Genomic DNA, 24,550 nt, shown 5'->3' with positions numbered 1-24,550 from the left:
GACGAGATGCCGTAAGATATAGCACCTGTAACGGGTCAGTACGTTATGCGTCCTGTCAATAAGGCATCTTCTTTCAGCTCAGAGGGCCCGAAACCTGTTCTAATAGGTTCAGCTTGAGCGTGGTGGTTGTTCGCCAGCGGCCGTAGACAAGGACAAGCATGCGACAAACCCGGGTGGTGGAGAGAGAGCAAAAGGGAACAAGGGTTTGGCAAGAACCAGGGCCAAAGAACGAGCAATGAGCCTCATCAAGGATCTGAGCTTATTTCCCTTCCAGATGTCGTCTTCTTTCTTCCCTGCACTCTTCTTTTTTTTCTTCCCACCCTGTTACATCCAGGATGATTTCCCCTCTGAAAGGCGGGTTGTGGCGGGACATGATACCCCTGTGGCGTGCTCGGCTTAGCTGCAGGAAGGAGGATGCCTGTTCGATGTAACGGTTCCGGGATCCAATCCCCTGAAAGGGCTGAACTTTACAGGCGGGGGGGCGTAGGTATGGGGATTGGGCAGTTGTTCGACAAGCGATGCTGACGGGGGTGGCAGTGTGTGTCGGGTTTTTTTTTTTTTTTTTTTTTTTTTTTTTTTTTTTTTTGGTCTTGGCTTTTTTGGTGTTTTGTAGTTTTCCCCGTGCTGATGCTCTTTTTTTGTCGGATTTCTTTTGCTGGATAGTTGCCCTGCCGTTGTGGTATGTGTGCGTCGTCGTCATATTGGTAGGTGCGTAGTGCATGGAGTCTGGCTTATATGACGTCGAAGGAATAGATGCTGGCTTCTTGGCTGTTGCTGGTGATGTTGCTGCTTGCGTTTTGACGTTGCATTTAGGGGCCGAGCGCTGGGGGTTGATGGGGGATGTTGTGAGAGACTTCGAGTATTGAATGGTGTGGTAGAGATTGGGACTCTTCCTGGTGCTGTGCTGTTTGTGTTTGAAGAAGAAACATTGGTTGCATGAGTTGCGACCTGCAGTTCGAAGAGGGAACCCAATTTGCCGGCATGTAGCGTGTATGCAAAGTATACTTTTAGCAAATAACTAATTCTTGTCAATGTCGGAGAGAGATGCCGTGAGCGACCAAACAAGGCACATCGTATCTGTACGTGGTCAGGTCATAGTCAGCTTGGATGTAACATCGGCACAAGCAGCTGAGCCCAAAGGGGCTCCGACGTCGCCTTGACTTTTCTCGGCACTTTCTAGCATTCGAGTCAGTGAAAAAAGGGTTTCCTCGGATACTTCCCGCGTGTCGTATCCTTTTCTAGGGCCGCCCCCTTGGTAAGCTGTGTGAACATTGGTCCACCGTTGAAACGGGTTTTGTTCGATTGGGTGGGTTGTCAGGATTTGAAGGATGCGTGTATCGCTTTGCGCTGGCTTTTGTATCGGCCTTGTGATCGCTTGCAAAAGTTGTACCACGTCCTCGACATTCGCAAAATCTTCGTAAGGGAGACGAAGGTGATCTGCGGAGGCTGACAAAGGTACATGCACTTCGCAAGCCGTTAGATACCGAGCTCTCTCTGGCTAAGGCAAATTTGAGACGGATGTACATCGTGAGAGGCGTAGGGGTGGGACCCTTTTCGAAGAGGTGAACCGGCAGTCAGTAACGTAGGTTCGTAGTTGAGATAGCTTGCGGTCAAGGGGGTTAAGTCGCTGGTGCCAGCGCGAGAGGATGGTTTATCGATGCTCTCACTTTAGGACTCGGTAACAGAGCAGTGATGTATGATAGGGATAAGGTATTTTGTCCCGCGGTGTCCGTCTGTCCTGTATAATAGATTCTTGCCCATCGTGCAGCCTCGAGGCTATGTCTCTGTAGACGAGTGGCATGGTGATTTTCGTATGAAGACAGGCAGAGCGCGGGAAACTTCAAGAAACAAAGACTGACGTCGTCGAGGTGCGTGCCTGGATCGTCGTGGCAGGATATCAACATCGATATGGTCTATTGGGCTTCACACAAAGATGTCGTGGAAGATGGCTGAGTGCAGTACCAACGTGGTCTTCTGAAATGTCAGGAGACTTCTTCTTGGCTACCTAGAAAGAAGTTTTGTCAGACCAAACATTTCAAGCATATCAAGTCCATTTACCCAGAGAGATGCATCACATATCTGGCAGTTGAAAAAGGAGAAACCATAGTACAACGTACCGAGGGGGCATATAGATGGCCTTTCAGATATTGATGACAAGAGTCGACTCTCGTGTTACTTTTTTGCTTGTGATTTCAACTATTCAGTTGTCGTTCGTTCCTGGCCTCAGCCTGAATGTCTTTAGCAAAGCAGGGGCCGTTGCTGTTTGAGAATGTCTCGAGGATGTTCTCCCAGTAGTGTCTTGCTTCCGGAGATAGAACAACTCCATGACCATCTTCTCAATGTGATAGTTTTTCCTGCCGGTGATTTCGTGCGGACAAGACTCACTTTACAGGCAGTGACATTAATAGTCAAGCGAAGCGTTCTCCTTATCGTGTACATTGAGTTGATTGAGCCGTGTTGCCATTGATACACGCGTTTCGAATCCACCCCAGTAACTGGGCGCTGAATAGGGGCCGTTTGACTGTAGCCGACTGATGGGGCATTCCGAGTTGCCAACCAAACGTCGTTCTCGAGTCTTCTGGCGTAGTCGTAAATTCATGAACAAATCATGTGGCCCCCCTTTCATGTTCAACCAGGGCTTTCCGGGATATTCATAGATGGATATCCCATAGCCTGTAACACGTAAGGAACAGAGGATGCTCGAATAGGGGGGATTCCTACACAGACCCGGAAGGATAGCATCAGATATACAAAGTAATAGCCGCTTCATCGAGGCCAACGTCACATGCCTTTCGCTCCTTCGTAACCTGTGCATGACTACAGCACACAGAATCCTATATCGTACGGGACGTCAGACTCGGAGATTCATCACGGGCAGTTAGGGAGAAAGATACCGGTCCTTGGCGTGAAGGAATTCAGGAGGGTGGCCGGTACGACATACTCGTATGACATTTGCTTCAGCCTCTTCGGTAACATGCGGATGTTTAACTCACATTACTCGAATATTGTAGGACCCTTGTCGCAAAGGTGATGGCATACTCAGCATTAAGCAGCGTTGAGCCAGTGGTAGGAGGGGGACATTGAACATGGGAATGTAGCACCGCATTTACCATAACGTCGTCTCAACCACAGCCTTCGGTCTTAATCTGAGACATCATAGGCTCCGACAAGTGGGCTGAGCAACTCTTATCACAGATTAATGGAAGGCTCGGACGGGACGAGAGGCATAACGATGCTTGAAACTTTGAGTTGTTGATAGTGGGTGGTATCTCATGACTTAGAATGCAGGATACTCGCTATCTTTTGATTCTATCAGGTTCCATCATATTCATCTCAGACACGAATATGTTTATCTGGTGCTATCATTTGATCAAATGCTAGTGTAGTCACTGTGCGGTGATGCTCTATGAGGCCCAGTGTACGGTACCCGAAGCCTAGCGTTGGGGTTGATCTCTGACTACCGAAAAAGGAGTAATCAAACGGGTGTCCTGAGAGCTATAACGGTTATCCCAGCGTATAGCCCCAGATGGTCCTCTTATCAAACTAGAATTATACATTGACATGCTCGATTCACGCTTTCCAGTGCTTTATGACACGGGCGTGGGTTCAATTCCCTAATATCTACTATCTATTACTATCTTTGGGCCGATTTGAAGGTCGATCTACCCAACAGATTACGATCTTGGAGAACATACAGGGTAGAGTCACATTGAGATACCTTGGCCACTTCATGCAGTGCGTCAATCATTGTCTGAAAGAGGTAGGCAAATGACTACACTGGAGACGAAGAAGAGGAAAACACAGCGGTTGAGGAGCAACTCACCCAGCCTCTCCATTCCGCAACTCGAGGTCCGATAGTGCACGTACCGCATTGCAATGAGGTTGAATCTGAGAGAGAAGCTCATTAATCTGTCTACCGAAAAGTCAAGCCCCGGCACATTCTGTACATGGCACTCTGTAAGTCCTTTGCATGGAAAGAAGGCTATTGCGACCCTTATGGTTTGGAGGCCGCAACCCTCCATTGACAAGGCTCGTTAATGCCCGATGCACTGCTGTGCTGACGAACATGTAAGATGTCACTCAGACCGAACACCGAAGTCATCCTTTCGACGGTAATTGGGGAACATAAAAGCCTTCCTCTTTCTATTTTCACTGCAACAGTGCTGCGAGAACACATTTTCCTCATAGCGGCTCTCTCGAATGACACCGTTCAAAAATCTCACGCCAACAAACAGTTGTAGTCAGGCTAGGCTTGTATAAGCCTACAAATTAAGGGCTTGGGTACACAAGACTCATCAGTCCTTCTCCGTGCTCGTCCTCAATGTATTGCCTCTTTCAGTAGGCATTCATACCCTCCAACTGCAGCCAGAGGAGCAGGGGTCCATCTTCATTACTCAGACGGGGTGTGCGAATCTGAGTAATACCCGGGCAACAAGGCTTAGTGCCCGCAAAAGAGAAGACACGCCATGGACCCTTGTCCTGCTTCCCTGCCCCTGATCACACTCTGGTGCTGACTCTAGGCGGCGATCACTGCGGCGAAGGGAGTGGATCTATTACTACTACGACGAGGAGCAAGGACAGCCTCGAGTTGTTTTAGAGGGCCGGTGCTACGAGGAGCTGCTTGAGACAAGCTGGCTCTTTTGACGAAGCCGTGGCGCATGGGGTGAAGTTGAGAGCTGGGGGGTCATGCAAGTCCGTAGTTCGTATATGCACAAGGCCAAACCTGCGGCAATTTCAAGGTGTTACCTGCTTTATAATTCCATGTATTTACTTTTCTTTGTGTTCAAAGCCAAGGCGAGCTATTACTGTAAGAAACACGCAGTATTTCGACTGAGAGGATGCGATGCAGATGGGAGAGGGCGCGGGATGTGCATTGTACATATGTAGGGAGGGTGATTGCGCCAGCTCAGCTACAGGTCGGCCGCGTCGTGGAACGGCTCCAAGCAATGCGGGTAACGATTAACGCCGCTCTGAGACAACGGCGGCTGCAGGGCGAAGCTACCGGTGTGCTGCGATGCACCTTTGTCCACTCGCTTTCGCAAGGAGGAGTGCAGTGCTGAGGCGTTTTCTTTCCAAAAGCCAAGCGCTTACTTGTCAAATTGGGGTCCCCGGATGAGGTGGATGACGCCGATCAAGGCCAGCCGAAAGCAATGAAGCTGACTACCCGGTTATTGTGTCTATTGAGACTGGCACCTGGATGGCGGAAGTGTGCCTGTATGCAGGGAGCGTTAGGAGGGGAATGCTGGGTCGTCTCTCTTGTCGCCGCTTCATGTAGAAGCGGTGTGCACTCCGTACGTCGCTCACCCTCGGTAGTCATCATCACGTTTGGGTTGTTGAATTTGCAGCAGCCGGCCATTGTCGTCCTCGTGCAAGAGACCACCATCAGCTTCCACCCCTTTGCCGTGTAAGCCATCTTACATGTATGGGGCATCCCGGCAGTCGCCCATCCAGCCCAGTTATAGCGGATCTCCCTCTAGCTGATCATCGTACTGTAACCGCATCGCTGGGCTCGAGAAAAGCTACGAGCTTATCGTGTGATTCCCCCAGGCTGGCGTGTGAATATCGCGGGCCCGCTGCGAACCCGCTACGGCACCCCCTTGTATCGACATGGACTTACAGTAACTGTGATTTCTTCATCCCTTTGACAGCCCGGAAGCTTACATAACCTTTCTGCGACTAAGATAATCAGCACAAGCATCTCCTCCATCTTTGTAGAGCTGATCGCCGGCGTGGAATAGCTTTGGCCCGACCTTGAGCCTATCTTGTACGACGTAAGACGCGAGATAGCTCTGGAACTATTATCGGGCGGCGGATTGCCAGGGAGAGAATTGAGTGATGATTTCCCATCTTTCAAGCGTGCGCATTTGTTTGTTTGTCCTTCACGGCGATTTCCTACATCAACCTCTGAGCGACGCTCGTGAGACCTGATATCCCCTCATAATGTACGAAGACGGCCCCAATCCCACCAAAGTTCAGATCACACCGGCCTACAAGCGGGCGAATCCACCTCCTCCGCTGGTCCTGATACACGATGGAGGAGGCACGACGTTTGGGTACTTTATGCTGGGGAATCTGTATCGCGAGGTGTGGGCGATTCACAACCCGCACTTCTTCGATGGAGGCGCCTTTCAGGGCGGCATAGACGAGATGGCGCGCCTGTACATCCAGTACATGAAGGACACGGGCATCAAGGGCAACATTTTGCTGGGCGGTATGTGTAGACTGAGCGACTGTCTTCATTGCATTCACTCCACTGGATGGTGACTCTGAAGAGGACTGTACTCTGTAACTGTGGCATATTTGCGAGACTGACACCCTCATGTTGCACCCTCGCAGGCTGGTCCCTCGGCGGCTTCCTGTCATTGGCCGTTGCGCGCTTCCTGGCCGAAGACCCCGAGGCCACGATCAAAGTCCTCGGCATCGTCATGATGGACACGCCACATCACCTCCCCTGGAGCCAGGTCGATGGACCGACAGACGATCCGGTCATCGAAAACATCCCGCAGGCCATCCAAAAGTGCTTCGAGCGCTGCGACGAGATGATTGAGCATTGGGAGGTGCCCAAGTGGGATGGCCCTGCGTGCGACGGCAAGGTGGTCTTCTTCGGCGTCGGCGGGAGACGATATTCGGTGCCGCCTGGGAAGGTCTTGTATAAGCCATTTGAGGGGGCGTGGTCGCCGGTCGAGGTGCCGCGGTATGAGAAGCCGGCAGAGGAGGAATCACAGTCCGGGAGAGCATCAATAGCACCGCCGCCTACGGTTCTGATACGGGCCGTTCAGTCGATGCCCCTCCCGGAGGGCAGGACGGAGCCGTACATTATCGACAAGCATCGCAGTGATCGGACGCTCGGCTGGTCGGCCAATGCCCCGGAGTATATCAAGGCGGTGATTGATGTGAATTCGAACCACTACGAGATGTTTGACAAGACGAATGCCGCCCAGGTGAGAAGCCCTTGTGATGGGACAGGGCCAGACAATGGATTTGACTGACAATTCGCGCAGATCAAAGACATGACTACGCAACTGAATCTGGCTCTAGAGATATTAGACAGCATTGGAAATAGTGTGAAGCCGTCTTTTGGAGGGAAACCGAAGCTGGATTATTTCTGATCTGATGTGGAAGATGTGGTAATTGCTGGAGGACGTTGGGATACCAGGTTGGCTGGATTGGCGGCATACAAAGGATGCGTCTCTACAGGGCGATGCGCGCGGCAAACGTTTCAAGATTGTTATGGCAAGGACGGGCTACATAACTGGAAATGAAGCGAAAATAGATGTGTTGTAGATACTGAAGACAAGGCTGATGCCCGTTCTTGCTTTCTTCAACTCTGTGGTCTGTTATCCATGGCGAGTGATGCCTCGTATTCCGAAAGTAAACCTATACCGGCTTCAATGTTCAATATCTCAGCTTTGTGTTGACGAAATCACATGCAGTATTGTTCCATCACATCTTCTTTGGCTAGAGATGAGGTAGCCATGAAATGGTGCAGCTCTCTTGGGGGTCGGCTAGGTGCGGAGGACCATCTTTACGGAGTTCATCTTCTGCAACCCAGACATGCATTCCGCCTCTTTTTTGATAAATCTCCACCGCTATACGAATCATCACCAGGATCATAAACGGAGCATCATGTGTGCTTCAGCCGACAGTAAGCGACGATGCCTTGCCCGGTAGTAAATTTCCAACGAGTCGATATATGCATCTGCACGTTCTGGTGTCTTGTGATGTGATGTCGGCATGTGTCTACCCCGAATCGAGGCCTGATACAACATCTCCGCCGCGACGTAAGACGCTCTTTTCTCGGCGTAATATATCTATACAGGTCGATTGATGCTACATGGCTGCATCAATTGCACAGCTCAGGCAAGTGCATCACCGTTATAACGGGTTGCTAGAGGATAATTCATATGAGCGATTGCCGAGGAGATCTTCATACGCTTAGACGGGCACTGTAGAGTAGCCCTCAAGCTCTGAGCACGTTTGTACTCATCTCCGGTACGCAGTGCCACGTCTGGAAAACTGGCACTCAATAGTCTCAAAGGGGATGTGTGTTTCCTCGAGCAACAGGCCTTACTATCAAATCAAGAATCATCGTAGATGAGTTGGACCGCATTACGTGAGATGAAGCATGATGGAATAAGTCTGGAAAAGGGCATGAGATGGTCTGATGAGATTGAACTGCCCCGCACGGCGCTCCCCCGCCTCATGTTGGCTTCATTAAGGTATCCACGGCTAAGAAGCTCATGTAAGGTGTCATAGGGCATCAATTGGCGGGGCATCAGCATCGTTCAGCTCGACGCAGAGATAGAGAGACTATACCGCTTGGTTCGAGATTCAAACAATAACCACACGAAATCAAACGCCATCGAGAAATCTGCCAATCTGTACGAGGGAGAGAGCATTTGACCAGGAACGGACGCAAAGATGGCCACTCAACGACCCATCAACTCCTTCAAAGCCCTCACCTTTGACTGCTACGGCACCCTCATCGACTGGGAATCCGGCCTCTACAACGCCCTCCAGCCCCTAAACGAGCAGCTCCCCGAGTCGCACCCCCTCAAGAACAACCGCCTCGGCCTCCTCCGAGCCCTCGTCCGTCACGAAGGCCTCGTCCAGTCCGCCAACCCGACGCTCCTCTACCGCGACGTCCTGGCCGCCGCATACGGCAACCTCGCCGCCGAGCTGTCCGTCTCGGCAGACGAGGCCGCAAAGGAGAAGTTCGGCCTCGGCGTCGGCGACTGGACCATCTACCCGGACACGCTGGACGCGCTGAACCGGCTGCACAGGCACTTCAAGCTCGTCATCCTGTCCAACGTGGACCTCGACTCGTTCAAGCGCACGCTCGACAAGCAGTTCCGGGGGCTCCCCTTTGACGCCATTTACACTGCGCAGGAGATTGGCTCGTACAAGCCCGATTTGAATAACTTCCGGTACCTCATTGAGCATTGCGACAAGGACCTTGGCGTGAAGAAGGAGGATATCTTGCATACGGCGCAGAGCTTGCATCACGACCATGTGCCGGCAAAGGAGATTGGCCTGGCCAGCGCGTGGATCGAGCGAGGTGAGGAGGTGGAGAGTGTTATGGGCGGGGATCTGGAGGCATACGCGGATAAGGTGTCGTATTCGTGGAAGTTTAAGAACATGAAGGAGATGGCCGATGCGGTTGATGCTGCTGCAAAGAGCGGGTAGGATTGAGGTTCATACTGCGGGTATAGAAGAGGCATGTTGTCTGTTCTCTATATGTATCTAGATCAACACTCTTTGATATCATCATGTACGTACTAGACAGTCTCAGTTATCGCATTAGCCATCAAACGGGTTTCCCGCCTTTGCAACTTTGCAATGAAGCTATCACTGCATATCCCATCAGTTGGTCAGGCATTAATCGCATCTTAATCGTCAGCGTTGTCACCGACCTTGTCTCTCTTCCGCCACTCAGCCGGCACTCAAGGCTGCGCATATGATACAAAGGGCTCAATGTCCATAATCAAACAGCAGAACAACACTGCAATTTCACCATTATGGGATCTCTGGAGTGGCGGTGCATCGATCCTCTTTAAAGTTCTCGCTCAACGCCTCACCAGCGCTGCGTATTACCGCATTTGGAAGCTCTAATGGACCCATGAAGAAATCAGGAATCTTTAGCAATGAGCATATAAAGCAGCTTTGAGAGATCAATAAGACAAATCCATCATCGCCAGGCCTACTCTTACCTCAAGTTGAACCACAAAGCCACACCTCAATCAGCAGCCAGATCTATCTCGTCTGCTTCTTCCTTTACTCACTGACAAACCCCTGTCACCATCACCATGGGCGGCACCGAATCAAAACAAGCCCACCAAAGACTCCGCAGCGCCTCGCTCAACGGCGTCACACTGCCCAACTCGATGGAGCTCTCCTTCGACCCCTCATGGAGCAAATTCAAGCTCCACCTCCTCAACAGCTCCTCCTCCGAGCCCGTCTACACCTTCAACCTCCCCGAAGGCTGGTGGGGGAGCCTCATCTTGCACAGCGGCCCTACCGCAGACCACCCGCCCCTCGCAGCGGTCCGCAACACCGGCAAGTCGGGCATGGGGAACCTCGTGACACTGCCGCCGCTGAGGCCCGGCCAGGAAGTCCTCGAGGAGAAGATTTCGCGCCGGAGAAAGGGCTGGATGGACATTTGGAGCTTTGCCGTGCCTGTCCCTGTCCGCGATCAAGCGGGGGAGAAGGCGACGACACGTGTTGAGCGGTTTGAGTGGGTGAGCACAGGCGGGAAAGAGGTGAAGGGGTTGCATGAATGGGGTCGCGGATGGAAGCTGAGGCGAGTCGCGGCCAGTCATCACACGGATGCATATGCAGACAAAGACTGGGACGACGACGAGAAGGACGGGGAAGATGCAGCAGCGTGTGAGTATGAGAGGCTGCATGCAGACAGCGAGGTGCTGGCCGTGTGGGCAGATGCAAAAGGCCTCAATATCAAAAAGGCCGCCAAGTTCGAATTTGTGAATAGCGGAGCGACCGGTGAGCTGGGGGAGGCGTGGGCGCTCATGGCAGTGGTCTCGTTTGTGAGGGTATGGCAGCGATACATGCAGATCGTAGTGGTGTAAGTTGGCATAGGCGAGAGTCGGGTGATGCGCGCTGCTTTGGGTCGGTCGGATGGTTGTTGCATATGGAATAGGGGGGGTTATGTGGGTAATATCTGCGCCTGCACGTATGGGCACGTAGTTCTCTTCATTTGTGCGCTACTGGATGAATACATCCGGTTATATATCCACACGCAGAACATCAGTAGTACTGTAATAGCTGGTAAACTCGAATCCCATTGATGAATGAATCTCAATTGGTGGTGTGTGATAATCATCAAGGTGGTTAGGATGAGAATACGGCGCCATCTATGTGTAGCCAACCTCTCCAGGTGCTCCTCCTTTGCTGATCAACGGCATATCTTGCATAGACTAATGCTGTACATCCGCCAAGCAAGCCACAGGCGTTTCAGGAATCGCGTTCAAGGGAGACAGACATAGGACTACGTGGTCGACCAGAGGCCAACAATTCCAAGCCAATTCATCTATGCTCCCATCCCGCTTTCTACTTGGAACTGCATCTGCATGAGCGCATTGCATTGCCTCACGTCACCGACGTCTCTCTCTCTCTCTCTGTCTCTCTCTTAAGCCTACAGCCCATGGTTTCGCTTCTGCTCGCCGTCATGTTGCGTCGGCCTCGCGTCTCTCGTCACGCCGACCTTTGCCTCTTCACGTTGCCTCTTACAACCGCGGCATCACAAATGACTACATATTGAGAATGCTCCCCACGCACACGAGGGGCAGTGTAACTTGGGCAAGATGGCCCGTACGACTAGTTCCCGCGTTAATATTCCGTATTGGGGTGATACTGCGCGTGTGGCTTTCCTCTCTCGACTCAGCCATGGCAAGTAGTACAGTCAGTGTCTCACTGGAGGTGCCAAGCACAAGCAGGTATCCCTGTGTGTGCGTTGTGTGTGTGTGTAAGTGTGTAAGTTGGCTTGAACCCCAGGCGCACTTTTGTCTCCCTCTGGCACGGCACGGCACAGGGCTGATGCGCCGCAGCCGCAGGTCACACTCACCGGCTGCTCGTCTAGCCCGTCCTCGACCTCTGCCAAGAGCAACACCATTGGCTGGTTGTCGACGCATCAGTAAGACATGCTACATACCCCTCGCACCGAGTAACGCTGTATCGGGGCAGGTTGTGTGCATGATGCGAGGGTTGGTGTATGTACTTGCAAAGTGCATCCACCTCGTCCCTTTCAGCTCTCATCCAAGAAAGTAGTACGTGCCTCTTACAGCACGGACTTGGGACGGGAGAGTGTCGACGTCGGCATAAGGTACTCCTCCGCATGCAAGGGAGTCTCGTGCCGTGCCGGCTCAAGCTGACGTTACTATGGAATATACTACGAGGCCCAACTATGACGAGAGAAACCGGTTTGATGGAGTTTGACTGTTGTCAAAACAATGTCTCATCACGCAGCCCGCGGACCAGTATGGGCCATCTTGCTTTTCCTCGGCTTTGTTCGTTCCAACATGTATTGCGTCTTTCGATGAACCTCTGGTAAATTGCGTAAAAAATAGTAGCCGTAATGGACGCCCAGATACTGTACTGAGGACCATCGGAAGGCCTTTGAGAGACACCTCCACGCAATCACCCATCCGATCCTCACCCCTGCTTGTGGTTCTAGTAAGCCTGCATCATGGCAGACTAGATGGATTCCTGAGCTCGCGTAGGCATCAACTCCCCTCCTTTCGGCCGTATACTGGCTGACATCAGAATCCGACGCTAGTGTGTCTCGAGGCTGGCTGAAAGGAGAAGAGGCGGGATGCCAGTTTGCCTCGTTTCTCAACGAGGTGGTGCGCGGGGAGGTATGATGCCATGCTTTGTACGAGGTAGGACTGCCTCGAGCAAGCCGAATCGAACATCACGATGCTGTGCTTCCTTGGCTGAATGGTCCCTTCCCTCCCTCCCCTTCCTCTCCTCCCCACCACAGGGCCGTTGCGTGTCTCATGTGTCCCTCGCCCCAGGATATGCCCTCTTGTGAATAAGAAGGCGCCTTTTCCCACTTTCCATGTTTTCCTTTGACTCACCTCGTTCTCCTCGGTTGCACACAGACGGTCTGCTTTTACTTCTTCAGATTCTTTTTACCTTTTCCCCTTCTCTGCTTCATTCCCACCCTCTTGAACAGGGACCTATCCAGAGTTCGTTTTCTTCGTCTTCTACTTGGAAGGAAAGTGTTGACAAGCAAAGACAGCGTCTTTTCCAATTTGAGGGCTATCCTGAGCCATTACAAAACTCAAACTCCTGATTCTTCTCCTTTGTCACAGAGGGCTATCCTGAGCCACTCTTTTCAACTCCTGACAGAGAGCTATCCTGAGCTACTCTTACAAACTCCTGATAGGGGGCTATCCTGAGCCACTCCTGAACTGACTCCTGATCATTAAAGTCTTTTCTCTGAACAAAACAAAGAAATTGAAGATCTTATTTGTTTTCCGTTCTTCCTTTCTAAAAACAAACAAAACTCTTCTAAACAGGGATACTTTACATCCCAAGCTTATTCATCGGGTTTTGACGCTTCTTCAACCAACCATGTCTTCGTTCAGATCCGCCCAACGTGCAGTTCGTGCTTCGGCACCTCTGCTCCGCTCGTCCCCTGCCGTCACCAACCGCGGCAGCCAGCGCCTGTTCCACGAGTCTAGCAAGGCCAAGGCCGTTGAGGCTATCGCCACTCAGACACCCCGGAACGGCGGCCCGCCCCCTCCCCCCTATCTGGGGCAGCAGTTTAATCATCAGCAGCAGCACCTCCCCACGGAGCCCTTCCCCCAGGTGGAGGGCTTCACCCAGCTCAACGTCAGGGAGCAGGCGTACAACCCCAAGTTCCACGAGACGGTCGGCAAGATCATGAAGCTGCGCGAGAAGTACCTCCGTGACCGCTGCATCTTCGTCGAGTCCGACGAGATGGTCGAGCTCATGCTGGGCCTGGGCGCCAAGGAGTCCGACATCCCCGGGATGAAGACTGTCTCAGACAAGCTGTACCACGACCCGACCCTGCCCTTCCGCAGGACTCGCAACAGCCGCTTCTGCCTCGACTTTGACACGCACTCGATCCGCCGCCTCGAGTTCCAGCCTTTTGTGCTGACCGTCGAGGAGGACTTCAACCGCTACGACTCTGGCGCCATCCGCCGCTTCGACGAGGTGCAGAACGACCTGCAGCTCAACTCCATCTTCCAGGCGCTCTTCGCCTTCAAGGCCATGATCATCCACGGCATGGAGGTGGCCCACCGGCCCAAGCTCGAGTACGGCATCAACAAGTGGGTGTGCACCCTCTTCAACCTGCGCACCGTCACCACGCCCCATATCCTGGGCGAGCCGGCCCTCGAGGGCGTGCACTCGGACGGCGTCGACCACACCATGACGACCTTCCTCGGCAGCTACAACATGTCGGACAACAGCGCGGCCACCTTCATGCACAGCATGGACGAGAAGACGGGCATCCCCCTGGAGGAGATCCAGCCCAAGCACCTGCTCGCCCGCGTCCAGCACAAGAAGTTCCTCGACACGCTCATGATTGTCGACCATGAGCGCAAGCACAGTCTTTCCGCTGTGTATCCCGTCGACAAGACCAAGGAGGCTCATCGTGACATGCTTGTCTTCTTTACTCGCAAGCCTGTCGAGCGGTCTCACGTTTCGGGCTCGATTGACTCGCTCACGCCGCACAAGGAGCTGCCCATGGAGATTCCTCTTTACTTGCCTGGTGCCAACTAGGGGAAATGTGCATAATGTGTTGCCACACCATGAGATGAACTAGCGGGGTGATTAGATCTCGGGTTGTTTTCACTTAGGGGGGGTTCCAGTTCCGCCTCTTCTGGTTGTATCTGTTCGACCGCTCGGGGTGTGGCCGCCTGATACCGGCACCCTCTCTTCTGCATGTCTTGGTCTTGTTGATCTTGATGTGACAATAGGAAGCAGAGGCGAACAGAGGGTAAAAGCGGTGTATTTGTTGTTTTCTTTAGGTGTCACGTTCTGTGTTATTGGCATCGGCTCACGAGTAAGATTGTTCCCTATGGGAGAGCTACTTCATTGGATTGTTTTTGCCTTTTGTTAAGTACACATGTGTATGTCCTGAAAGAAGTCTTGCATATGGTTTCTGATGTTACAATACGATAGCTTTGGGATGGGTTCTGCAGACAAAATGAAAGGGCGGTACCCAAGATCGCTGGACCAATTCGAACTCCAAGATGCATGCATGACTTGCGCTTCAGTGACCGAGATGCTCTCAGAAAACATGGTGAGGTCTGACAGTGGGATTAAATTGGCTTGAATCCGTGCCAGCGTCGTGTTTCTCTTTAAAAAGAATCTCAGACTGATTCCGAGAGTAAAGGACGAGAGTAGAGGGACGTCAGGATGCATCTCAGCCGGGGGGATCGCAAAGACGCTGAACAATTAGATGACGTCTGTCATGAGAAGTTACTCCTCGCTTTGTACTATCCTTGGCGAGGTCTCTCTATGACCCGTGCATATATAACGTGCTCGAGGCGGAGGGGCCAGATCGTCTACAGCCTCTCATGAAGCACATAAATGTATGTAAGCAATGCGCTGTACAGCTTGAGACCCGACTGCTCCTTTATCTGCATACTTGCAATATTGCAACGCATGTTGGATACGACGTGCAAAGTCTCTCTCCCTTGCATACCACCCTTGCTCTTATATGCGAAGGGGGGGGATTCTGTTCACATCATCTAGACCAGACAAGGCGGTAGAAGGCTCACATGCAGGGAGGTCCATTTTCAGCACATTATTTGACCACGCAATTATCGTGGCTTATTGTGAATGCTGCAAGGCAATGTAAAAGGGCATGTTGAGGGCCTCACCGCTTGTTCGATGTTGCTTGGGGAGACTGAAGTTGTATCGCGAAGGAGGGCAAGCAATGCAGGGTGCCGGAAGACAATGACTTTTAAGATTAGGCACTTCAGCGGGCGGATTAGAGCTGAATTACACGGGAGAAATGAAGGCTTATTAGTATGAGTAGTAATAGTTAGAGTGATGAATTGCTATGGAAATTGGCATTGAAAGTGATGCGTAGAGGATGAAGACATGAGATCGATCAAGCAATATGTTCCCCCTCTTCCCTGAACAATCCTCAACATGTTGCCATGCTGGGCATCTGTATCTTTCTAGAACAGGAAATAGCCGAATGGGCGAAGGGAATGAAAAGAGCGGAGAGCACCAGCTCCATCAAACCTGACCATACAAGAAGCCATTCAGAGCCCCTGTGATGCCTCATGCCGTCCTGTGTCCTTCCCTGACGCCCTTCGCGGCCAACTTCCCCAGGTCGGCAATGCCCCCAACCCCCCATGAACTCAAGCACACCAACCTTCGCCCCAAGCGACCATCGTCACCAATTCCTGATCTCGATAGCAACCAGCGAGCCAACTCCCAACTGAGCCAGATTCAGCCCAAGATCCAGCTTCTTTACGTCCCTTGACATGAGGCTGTAAATGCACGTCTCGACCTGGTTCGTCATAAACTCGAGATTCTTTGGCATGTCCAGTAGCGACGGCGTAATGTGGACGCTCTTCATGATTTGACCAAAATCCTCGGGTCCTGCATGGGATGCAGACGTTTCATCGGAATCATCTTGGAGATGGGCTTGGGCCATGTGGTGGTCGCCCTTCGATGGAGCGGTTGTTGGCGTACGAGAGAGCCTTTGTGCTTTTCAACCCGATGGCAAGATCAGCTGGGTTTGAAGAAGCCGTCACTCTCGCTCGAGGACGAGGTTGCCGGGTGCTGATGCAACAGCGTATGAGTATGAGCATCGAGAAGCTCGGTCTCGCCCAAAGTGCAGAAGTTCAAGGCACGGAACTGCTCCAGCAGAGACTGGTTCTCGACCACAAAGCCGAAATCGTCTACAACTCCGACATTCGCCACGCCCGCATCCAAGCCCTGCTGGTGGCAGAACTGAGTGAATGCCGTCAAGCAAGCATTGGCCGCTGATAGTTTGCACGGCCTACCTGATCGACGGCATACGATATAGAGCTGAAGAGAGTGAAGAAGTCCAGCTCGCAGTGTTCTAGGGCTGGGTGAAGATTGATTGCGCTGTCGACTTTGGATCCTACTGCTGCGAACCAGTCCTCATGAGTTTGTAGACTACCAGACTCCTATTCAACGTCCAGTCAGCGGCGCCAGACAGATGGACGAGAAAAGGAGATGACCTGCCCTTAAGACCATGGTCATCAGGAAGACGCCTGTGATGGGCTTTTCTGCTTCTTCGACGGCACGGTAGACGTCTTGCAGACTTGTGACGCTACCCTTGATGGCCTGGACGGCACATCCTTGCGCCTCAACCTCCTTGATGGACCTTTTATCCTGCTCAGAGTCTGTCAGATCGCGACAAGTACATGAGGTGACGAGCACCGCTCCGCACCATCCAGTTAGAGACCGACTTACTCAAGCCGCTGAGACCGTCAACTAGCAGATACGAACTACCTGACGTGAACTTGCAGTTTGAGGCTTCCTTACCACCTGCAGCTGAGATGCATCTGCCGGCAATGATACGACAATTTTGCCAATATGCTGCCCCTTTCGCATATACCGGAAAGTTCCGACAATGTCCGTAGCCTCAAAGAGCTTCACAGGCTTAGGCTGGATAACCCCCTTCTCATAGTGTTTGTTGAACTTCTGCAAACTCGGTTTCTCAACGGCCATCTGAGAGATGTTGACGCCTTGAAACAAGCAACTCAAAGATTTCCATCTCGAGCTGCCCTCTGCCGACGAAGTCTCATTTGCCAATCTCGAGCATCTTGCCAGACCGAGCAACACTTCCAAGACGAATGCGGTATTTCTCTAGATAGTGAGTTGAGCACTAGATCAGCCCCTTTGCCGTTAGTGACGGACATGAGGCGGCGTAGAAGGAAGCATCACGGGAGCTGAAAATGTGCTCGTGAGAGCTCCCAAAGTTGGCCATCGGGTATTGGACCTTTCCGGAGTTGCCAGCAGTGGCATATATTTCAGCGCCCATGATCTTACATTTGTACTCAGGGCAACAATACTGACGCTGACGCAAGCAGAATGAAACTAGGACGGATGTTCCAACTCAATCTACCCAAGTTGATGAGTGTGTGTATCTCAGTGGCGTATACGCAAGGAAACGTAGCGGCATTCTCAAAGTGAAGAAATTCTCGGAATCTTGACGACGAGACTTGCGTCTGAGACCGAAGCTCTTCGTGAAACAGCCGTGATCAATCTCATGACTCGATCTCCAGATCCCAGGCCTTTAACATTTCTGCCGATTGTGCGGCTGACACCGGAGCGCTCGATTCACAGACCAGGCTTGTAACCCTCGACAATGCCCATAGCCATGAGAATATCCTGAAAGTTCATATTGACAGTCCAGGGCTCAATCTCGACTTGGTAGTCTTGAAGAGAGACGGCTTCGTCCTCTACCCACCACAGCGTTTAAGTTGGCTCAGGCGAGCAATTTGCGAACGTGCAGCAAATGCGGAGGACTTGATAGACGCTCCGCCTGCTTTAATAACTCTAGTTGGTATAGTAGAGTGAGCTTTTCAATCTATGCTACTTCGTCTGAAAGAGGACCAACAGCATGGATGAGGGATGAGGGGCAATGAAGTCGACGTGTGGCTTCCAGTGTAAGTGAGCAGCTGGCATGGAACCAGCTTTAGCGCTCTCACCAGTTTAAAAGGACTGAATTTTCCCTTTACAAGGCCAAGCAAAAGCTTCTCATAGCGATCGCCAATCTCATGCATGTGATGTAAACGATAGGCTCCCTCAAACGTCGACTTCCGAGCAAAGCAATCCGGCATAGCTGCCTTGATGCTGGCGATCGCCTCCTCTCTCTCCTGGCAAGGCAACGCTCTTGGGGCTATTTTCACATGCGATGACAACGTCGTCTTAAAGAAAAGGTTTGACATTGTCACGATCAAGTCCAACGGCTGCCATTTCACCAGATTTATCATGATGCTGCGTCACTTGTTTGCGGTGTAAGCAATGATGATGGCTGCTTCGAGGATTAGAGCACCAGCGGCATAGGCCGCGCCCATTGCGCCACTTGAATCGCCAGCCACGGCTGCGGGAGTGACGCCCATGTCCTGAGAAGATTGAGGAATTTGAAGGGCTGTGCAGATTGGTTGAGACAATTCAGGCTGTTGAATCCTGCTTTCTGCAGCAGGCAGCCATAAGTTCCTCCCCTAATGGAGGGTCGGGTCCCTTTCGGAGAGCATCATCCAGCTTCTTTGTATACCACTGCGAAACAAGGGATAATTTGCAAGAAGGCCGGCGCCCATTGCTGCCCACTGCGCTCCTTGTCCTGTGAAGACGAAGTTGACCTGGGGAATCTCTCTGTGTTTGACGATAGGGGAAAGCTCAGGAGGATTCGCCCATTGAGAATTGCATACGTTCTCCGGCCCAAGTCCCCTCTTCTCGCCCCTAGAGTATACACAAATCTGGTAGCCAGTCCGGATGCTGTTTAGCATACGCGAAGATCTCCGCTCTCGTCCCCTTCCGAGAGACATGATATAGGAAAGGCTTTGGATGTCACTGTCGAGAAAAGGATGTAAGTGCATGTATTCGTATAGACAAGCAGGCCTGTAGAAGCCCATGTAGCGAATCACATATACTCCTCTTAAGCCACAAGTGACCGCACAATCCCAAACTCATCACTCATCATCCTCGCTAGTCTCATCATCAGAAGACTCATAGACAAACACCTGCAGCACCTTGGGCAACTTCCTCGCCTTACCCGCTTCAGACATCCTCTTCGCCCGCTCCTTCATCTCTCCCCTCTTTGTCTTGCCGCTCGCTGACTTGGGTAGCGCTTCGAGAAATTCGATTCCTCCAGCTAGGCGCTTATACTCTGCCAATTCCCCGTCGACAAAATCGTGAATATTCTGCTTGAGTATCCGCTCGTCTTCTTCTTTGCCGGCGGGAGAGAGCGCCACGAAGGCGAGGGGTAGTTCGCCCGCAACGTCGTCGGGGGACGGAACGACGCAGACATCCGCGATGGAAGGGTGACGCGAAAGAAAAGCCTCGAGTTCGGTGGGAGACACTTGCAAACCCTGAAGATAGTTAGCGAATAACGACTCTTTCGTAGACAAATGCCTCCATCAAACCTACCCTGACTTTGATCAACTCCTTGACTCGATCGACAATAAAGAGGTGTTCGTGACCACCATCACTCTTGCGGAACTCCATCAAATCCCCTGTCCGTAACCAGCCGTCCTCTGTAAATGCCTCCTTTGTCGCCTTTCATCATCAAGGTACCCCAGCATTACGGTGGGCGATCGCAAAAGGAGTTCACCGGGTGGTGCTGAGCTCCGTCACTTTGTCGCCATTGGGACTGATCAGTCGACCTTCATAGCCAGGGAAGATGTGGCCACAGGAGCCGAACATGATGTCTGCCTTATTTTGCAAAGATGCAACTACTGCGGTCTCGGTGAGGCCATATCCTTTGATTAACTGGCATTTGGGAAGTAGTCTGGCAAACTGTTCGTTGATTTCTTTGGTGAGATTAGAGGCGCCAACTACGGTTGCCTTGACGTGATCGAGGTTGTACTTGGCAGTGACGGCGGAATTTCTTATCATAGCAACGATCATGGGAGGGACCTAGAGTAGCCGTCTCATATCAGTATGCTTTTGTGCTAACAGGGCAAATCAATTTGGTCTTCTCACCATCCACAGAGTCTCTATAGAATGCTTCTGCACAGCCTCTAGCACATCAAGTAGGTCGAGTCCCGGCAGCACAACAGCATTGTAGCCTCGATACACGCCAGCATGACCAGCCACAATCGGGGCATGACTGTGGCTCATGGGAAGCACGGCAAGAAGCGACTCTGGCTTTCCGCTCTTGTAGTTGGATTCAAACGTGCTCAACTGTAGAGTATTGGCGATGATGTTTCTATGGGAGATCATGACGTTATTCTGGACGAACCATATTAGCTACGATGAAGACATAATCTCATGATTTTTGGGACATTCTCACCGGCAATCCAGAGGTTCCGCTGGAAGAGCACAAGAATGCCGTCTGACGAGCCCCTTGACCCTGTTCCCACTTGACCACCGGCAAAGGAGCCAGCTTCTTCCCTTCTTCAATAAGCTGATCAACAGACTTGATATCAGGCGGAACGGTAGCCCCTCTCCGCGTCTTCTCCGGTATCTCCACGAGGTAGACATGCTTCTTGGGGATATTCGCCGCAGACGCCGCTTCAATGGCCGTGGGAAAAAGTGTCGCACAGGTGAAGAGAGCCTTGCATTTGACCGCCTTGAGCTGTCTTGTAAGCTCGGCAGCAGAGTACGAAGGGCTAATTGGCGACGACACTCCCGAGAAACGATGAGCTGTCCATGAGATGGTCGTGGTGTCTATCTGTTTGATGTGTCAATGGTACATTTAACTGAAGAAATTGACTGTTCCAAGAGTCTCCAGAAGCATACCGTGTTGACGCTGAAGAGCCCAATGACTTTATCGAACTCGCTTCCGCCATTGACCTCGATTCCCAACTCTGCTGCAAGTGCGGCTGAAAGGCACTCTATGCGATACTTCACTTCGGCAGCGGAATACGACCTTCCAGTGATGCCACAGATAAAAGGCGGGAGGGAGTTTTCAATCGGGTATCTGCTTGTCTTCATCGCCAAACAGAAACTCATGGATTGGTGTTGAATCTGGAGGATCGAAGGGGAGCGTCGGGATCTAAGAGGGGGTTGTGAACGGCATTTTTTTTGGCCTTGAAGCGCAAGAACGGCTCTAGCGAATGGAATATCAGGATAATATTCGAATGCAAGTACTTAGCATGTAAACTGCAACCTCAACATGATATCGAACAAAAAGATGTAGAGGGTGTCTCCGTGGCGCCTGGTGGTTCGTTTGTACCTCTGATTCGCCCTCGTTTACAAAATACTACCAGCTACACCTTTTGATGCCAAAGGGGGGATACCTACGTGGACTAATAGCATATTACTATCCAAGACACGTCGTGGAATCAGCATGAAGAAATGTCTTTCCTCTTCCTGATGTCGCACGTCTCTCCTGCATAAGCTCTAAAGATCACGCGCAGTGGTATGAAGGGCAAGAGGGCTGCCATGGCATACATGAAGGACGAGAGAGGACTGCTGCAGTCGTCTTGTGCGGTCTGAAAATAGAGGTTTCTTCTTTTTCACATTATCCGCATCATGCTCCTTTAAAGCCCCTATGCATATCAGACAGACAGATGGCAAACATGCCATGTCTTGTTCATTCGATGTTGCCCGAATGGAAATGTCCAAGAATTCGTGCAGGTGGGCAAGCTTTTCTCCTGGTGAGAGCAATTGCCATGGCACAAGAATGACAACAAATGACTGTTAAATGATGAATATGACAAGTTGTGGTAGTCGAAGCGCTCTAGCAGAAAATCAGCCATCTACGCGCTGTGATCGGACCACTTGTTGCCCATATTGCCCGTAGAAGCGAGCCGCATCAACGCAAAGATGTCCGAGCATCACCATCTTTGAAGGTTTCCTTTCTTGTCAAAGTCAATATTCAGGGGCTCCTCTCCCGTACACCATTGCCAAACATAATACCGCAAATGTTCTTCAACAGCAAAACCCCCAATGCTGCCCAACATCACCCACGAGCTCAAGAGCTGAAAAGAAAACTTCCCCCAACCTCGCGTGGCGCCAATATCCCGCCGGCATATTGTTCTCTGCTCTAGCGCGCCCCCTTCCATTCGTCCATCAACCAGACAATCCCCCAAATATGCGGGGACAGCAGCCAATTGTTCTTCACCGGAACCACATGCCCCAACAGCGAATCTTGCCTCTACCCGTTTCCCAGTGTGACTGCAGACGGCACTTCACAGGTCAGAAAGCTTCCAGATGGAGGGCGACTAAGCTGGGCCGTGGCGTTGATCAAATGTGGACTTGACCGGCATTCCACGATGCGGGGAACAGTATGTATATATAGTTGATGTATATAAAGGACGGCGTATCTGACGGGTAGATTGGGCATTGATACTGTAACTCTTGGATTATTTTGCTCGTTGAGACGTTGAATGCTGCGATATCTGGCTCTACGTCGAAGTCGGCCGCGAACACATCGTCTCAAGCGACTTACACGCATCATCGTATGAACCAGTCCCTCGAGATGGGCGAACCCTCGACATCCGCGCAAGCCCCTTCCATGGACTATACGATTGGCCAGAAGCATCACCACCACCGACATCACCATCAACAAGAACAGCAGCAACAGAGCGGCCTGAGCAGCAGTCCGGAAAGAGAGTCATACCTCGAACGAAGCAGCAGCAGTGATTCGACACCGCGACGAATGAGCGAGCCTCGGCCTTCGTACTCGGGATCTGGATTCTTGGGTACAATGCGATAATTTCGGATATAAAGCATTGAGCATAAGAATTACCTTTTCGAATGCAGTTTTGATGAAGAATCGCTGTCTGGGTTCTGGCTTTGTTTCTGGGTCAACAGCATAATGCAGTACATGTACACGAATCATGTGGGTGGCTCACGCGGACGATGATGTCAGTAACGAAGTTGTGGGGTGAAGGAATCGAACCCAAGCCTCTTCAATGCAGATCGTCCATTCTTGGGGATATTCGCGCTTCCAATAAGTGGCCGGTTTGGGGAACGGGATACCACAGGGGATGGGGATCAATATTCGATATTACAGGGTTGCCGTTATTTGTCGCGGATGGATGGTGTTTTATATCAATGGCAAATGCTTTCAAGTTTGCTTCCTGCGTTGGAGTAGAGATACGTTCTAGGTGATCATGTCCATGGATCTACAGAATACCAATACATGCAAATCAAACCAGGCTGAAGACTTGAAGTGATACTGCTCGAATACACAACGAGCAATTCGATCCCAGTGATGAAAACAAACCCATCACAACCTCCCCAGTCGCATCTTCCACACAGCATATCCCGCATATCCCACAGCCGCAACAACCGCCAACCTCCCCACTCCCCCAAGCAGATTCTCCCTCGCCCTCCTCATCGCCCGGGCCCTGCTCCTCTCTGTATTCCTGCGAAACGTCTCCCGGTCATTGACATGCGGAAACGGCATCTCCACCTCCTCCCCCGTAACCTCATCCCGAACCGTCGGCACAGGAACATCGAGAAAGGCGCACAGCGGGCGCCAGCCGTCTTGGACCCGGTACTCGATGCGCCGCTCCTCGGGGATCTCGTCCCGGAAACGCTTATACGTGCCCGTGTACCACGCAATGGCCTTGTCCTTCTCCGCCCGGTGATTATACCGAAAGGCTAACCCGGACATGGCCCTTCCAAAGCGAGCAAATGCGCGCGTGGCCGGATCAAACACGAAGCAGAAGAGCATCTGGACCTTGATCCACGGTGAAGCCGGCTGCGCCGCCGTGATGACTGACTCCAGACAGCTGTCGTACCACGACTCCGGATCGCGATTCAGGATGATGACCTTGGCCTCGGGGTACATGGCCGCCAGCTCTACGCCAAAGAGCGCCGCGGGAACGTCGACGCAGGCTTGTGATTTGCCGAGGACCTTGTCGAAGTCGGCCTTGGTAATGGTGCCTTTGCCGCCGTAGTGGGCTTCGATGAGGCGCACCCATTGCGGGCATTCGGTTTCTGGGCTTTCTAGGAGGTTGTGCATGTGGTAGCAGTCGTTGAAGCCCAGCTGCTTGAGGGCCACTCGCACGCCTGGCGGAAGAGTCAGAGGAGAGGCGATTTGTTTGTCTGTTTATCATAGCGCAACTCACTCAGTGTTCCTGTTCGTTGCAGGCCACAGACGATGACGCGCATGGGGACGACACGGTCCGTCTTTGCCTCTGCATTTTGATTCATGGCGAGCCGGCTTTCACACTGGACTTTTGGAGTTGTTGAAACTACGTTGCAGATTGAATTGGCGAGTTTTGTGATGGAGAGGCCGCGAGGGCAGATTTGGTGGTCAACTGGCGTCTGGGTATTACATGCTGTCTGACCTCCGATACTACACGGATCCCTGCTCCTTGTAGTATTGGGATTCGATGCGCAAGGCCATTGTTATTTGCACCTCATTTTACTCCTGGTAAGTAGCACA

At 51.9% G+C, this 24,550-nt stretch overlaps 9 protein-coding genes across 9 annotated transcripts; 5 read left to right on the top strand and 4 right to left on the bottom strand.

Moving 5' to 3' along the window:
• Window positions 1-5,940: 5,940 nt before the first annotated feature.
• Window positions 5,941-7,109, top strand: CCMA1212_007378 (uncharacterized protein; the record flags this gene model as incomplete). Its single annotated transcript, XM_073704548.1, has 3 exons — window positions 5,941-6,211; window positions 6,337-6,941; window positions 7,002-7,109. The coding sequence occupies 3 exons, from the start codon at window positions 5,941-5,943 to the stop codon at window positions 7,107-7,109; spliced, it is 984 nt and encodes a 327-aa protein (XP_073557087.1).
• Window positions 7,110-8,421: 1,312 nt separating this feature from the next.
• Window positions 8,422-9,186, top strand: CCMA1212_007377 (uncharacterized protein; the record flags this gene model as incomplete). Its single annotated transcript, XM_073704547.1, has 1 exon — window positions 8,422-9,186. The coding sequence occupies one exon, from the start codon at window positions 8,422-8,424 to the stop codon at window positions 9,184-9,186; it is 765 nt and encodes a 254-aa protein (XP_073557092.1).
• Window positions 9,187-9,806: 620 nt separating this feature from the next.
• On the top strand, window positions 9,807-10,586 carry CCMA1212_007376 (uncharacterized protein; the record flags this gene model as incomplete). Its single annotated transcript, XM_073704546.1, has 1 exon — window positions 9,807-10,586. One exon carries the CDS (start codon window positions 9,807-9,809, stop codon window positions 10,584-10,586), a length of 780 nt encoding a protein of 259 aa, XP_073557093.1.
• A 351-nt stretch (window positions 10,587-10,937) lies between these two features.
• CCMA1212_007375 (uncharacterized protein) lies at window positions 10,938-11,278 on the top strand (the record flags this gene model as incomplete). Its single annotated transcript, XM_073704545.1, has 2 exons — window positions 10,938-10,942; window positions 10,990-11,278. 2 exons carry the CDS (start codon window positions 10,938-10,940, stop codon window positions 11,276-11,278), a joined length of 294 nt encoding a protein of 97 aa, XP_073556826.1.
• A 1,814-nt stretch (window positions 11,279-13,092) lies between these two features.
• CCMA1212_007374 (uncharacterized protein) lies at window positions 13,093-14,268 on the top strand (the record flags this gene model as incomplete). Its single annotated transcript, XM_073704544.1, has 1 exon — window positions 13,093-14,268. One exon carries the CDS (start codon window positions 13,093-13,095, stop codon window positions 14,266-14,268), a length of 1,176 nt encoding a protein of 391 aa, XP_073557099.1.
• A 1,630-nt stretch (window positions 14,269-15,898) lies between these two features.
• Window positions 15,899-16,162, bottom strand: CCMA1212_007373 (uncharacterized protein; the record flags this gene model as incomplete). Its single annotated transcript, XM_073704543.1, has 1 exon — window positions 15,899-16,162. One exon carries the CDS (start codon window positions 16,160-16,162, stop codon window positions 15,899-15,901), a length of 264 nt encoding a protein of 87 aa, XP_073556807.1.
• A 74-nt stretch (window positions 16,163-16,236) lies between these two features.
• CCMA1212_007372 (uncharacterized protein) lies at window positions 16,237-17,521 on the bottom strand (the record flags this gene model as incomplete). Its single annotated transcript, XM_073704542.1, has 6 exons — window positions 16,237-16,461; window positions 16,515-16,661; window positions 16,729-16,880; window positions 16,951-17,042; window positions 17,096-17,225; window positions 17,398-17,521. The coding sequence occupies 6 exons, from the start codon at window positions 17,519-17,521 to the stop codon at window positions 16,237-16,239; spliced, it is 870 nt and encodes a 289-aa protein (XP_073557089.1).
• Window positions 17,522-19,175: 1,654 nt separating this feature from the next.
• Window positions 19,176-21,141, bottom strand: CCMA1212_007371 (4-coumarate-CoA ligase-like 7; the record flags this gene model as incomplete). The annotated part of the gene is made up of 6 exons (XM_073704541.1): window positions 19,176-19,574; window positions 19,633-19,761; window positions 19,840-20,121; window positions 20,188-20,436; window positions 20,498-20,878; window positions 20,947-21,141. The coding sequence occupies 6 exons, from the start codon at window positions 21,139-21,141 to the stop codon at window positions 19,176-19,178; spliced, it is 1,635 nt and encodes a 544-aa protein (XP_073557090.1).
• Window positions 21,142-23,383: 2,242 nt separating this feature from the next.
• Window positions 23,384-24,315, bottom strand: CCMA1212_007370 (uncharacterized protein; the record flags this gene model as incomplete). The annotated part of the gene is made up of 2 exons (XM_073704540.1): window positions 23,384-24,171; window positions 24,231-24,315. The coding sequence occupies 2 exons, from the start codon at window positions 24,313-24,315 to the stop codon at window positions 23,384-23,386; spliced, it is 873 nt and encodes a 290-aa protein (XP_073557091.1).
• Window positions 24,316-24,550: the final 235 nt, after the last annotated feature.

This window comes from Trichoderma ghanense (genome assembly GCF_004382785.1).
Source record: "Trichoderma ghanense strain CCMA-1212 chromosome Unknown scaffold_9, whole genome shotgun sequence".
In the NCBI taxonomy this organism is placed as follows: domain Eukaryota; kingdom Fungi; phylum Ascomycota; class Sordariomycetes; order Hypocreales; family Hypocreaceae; genus Trichoderma; species Trichoderma ghanense.
This window is presented reverse-complemented; position numbering and strand designations above follow the sequence as displayed.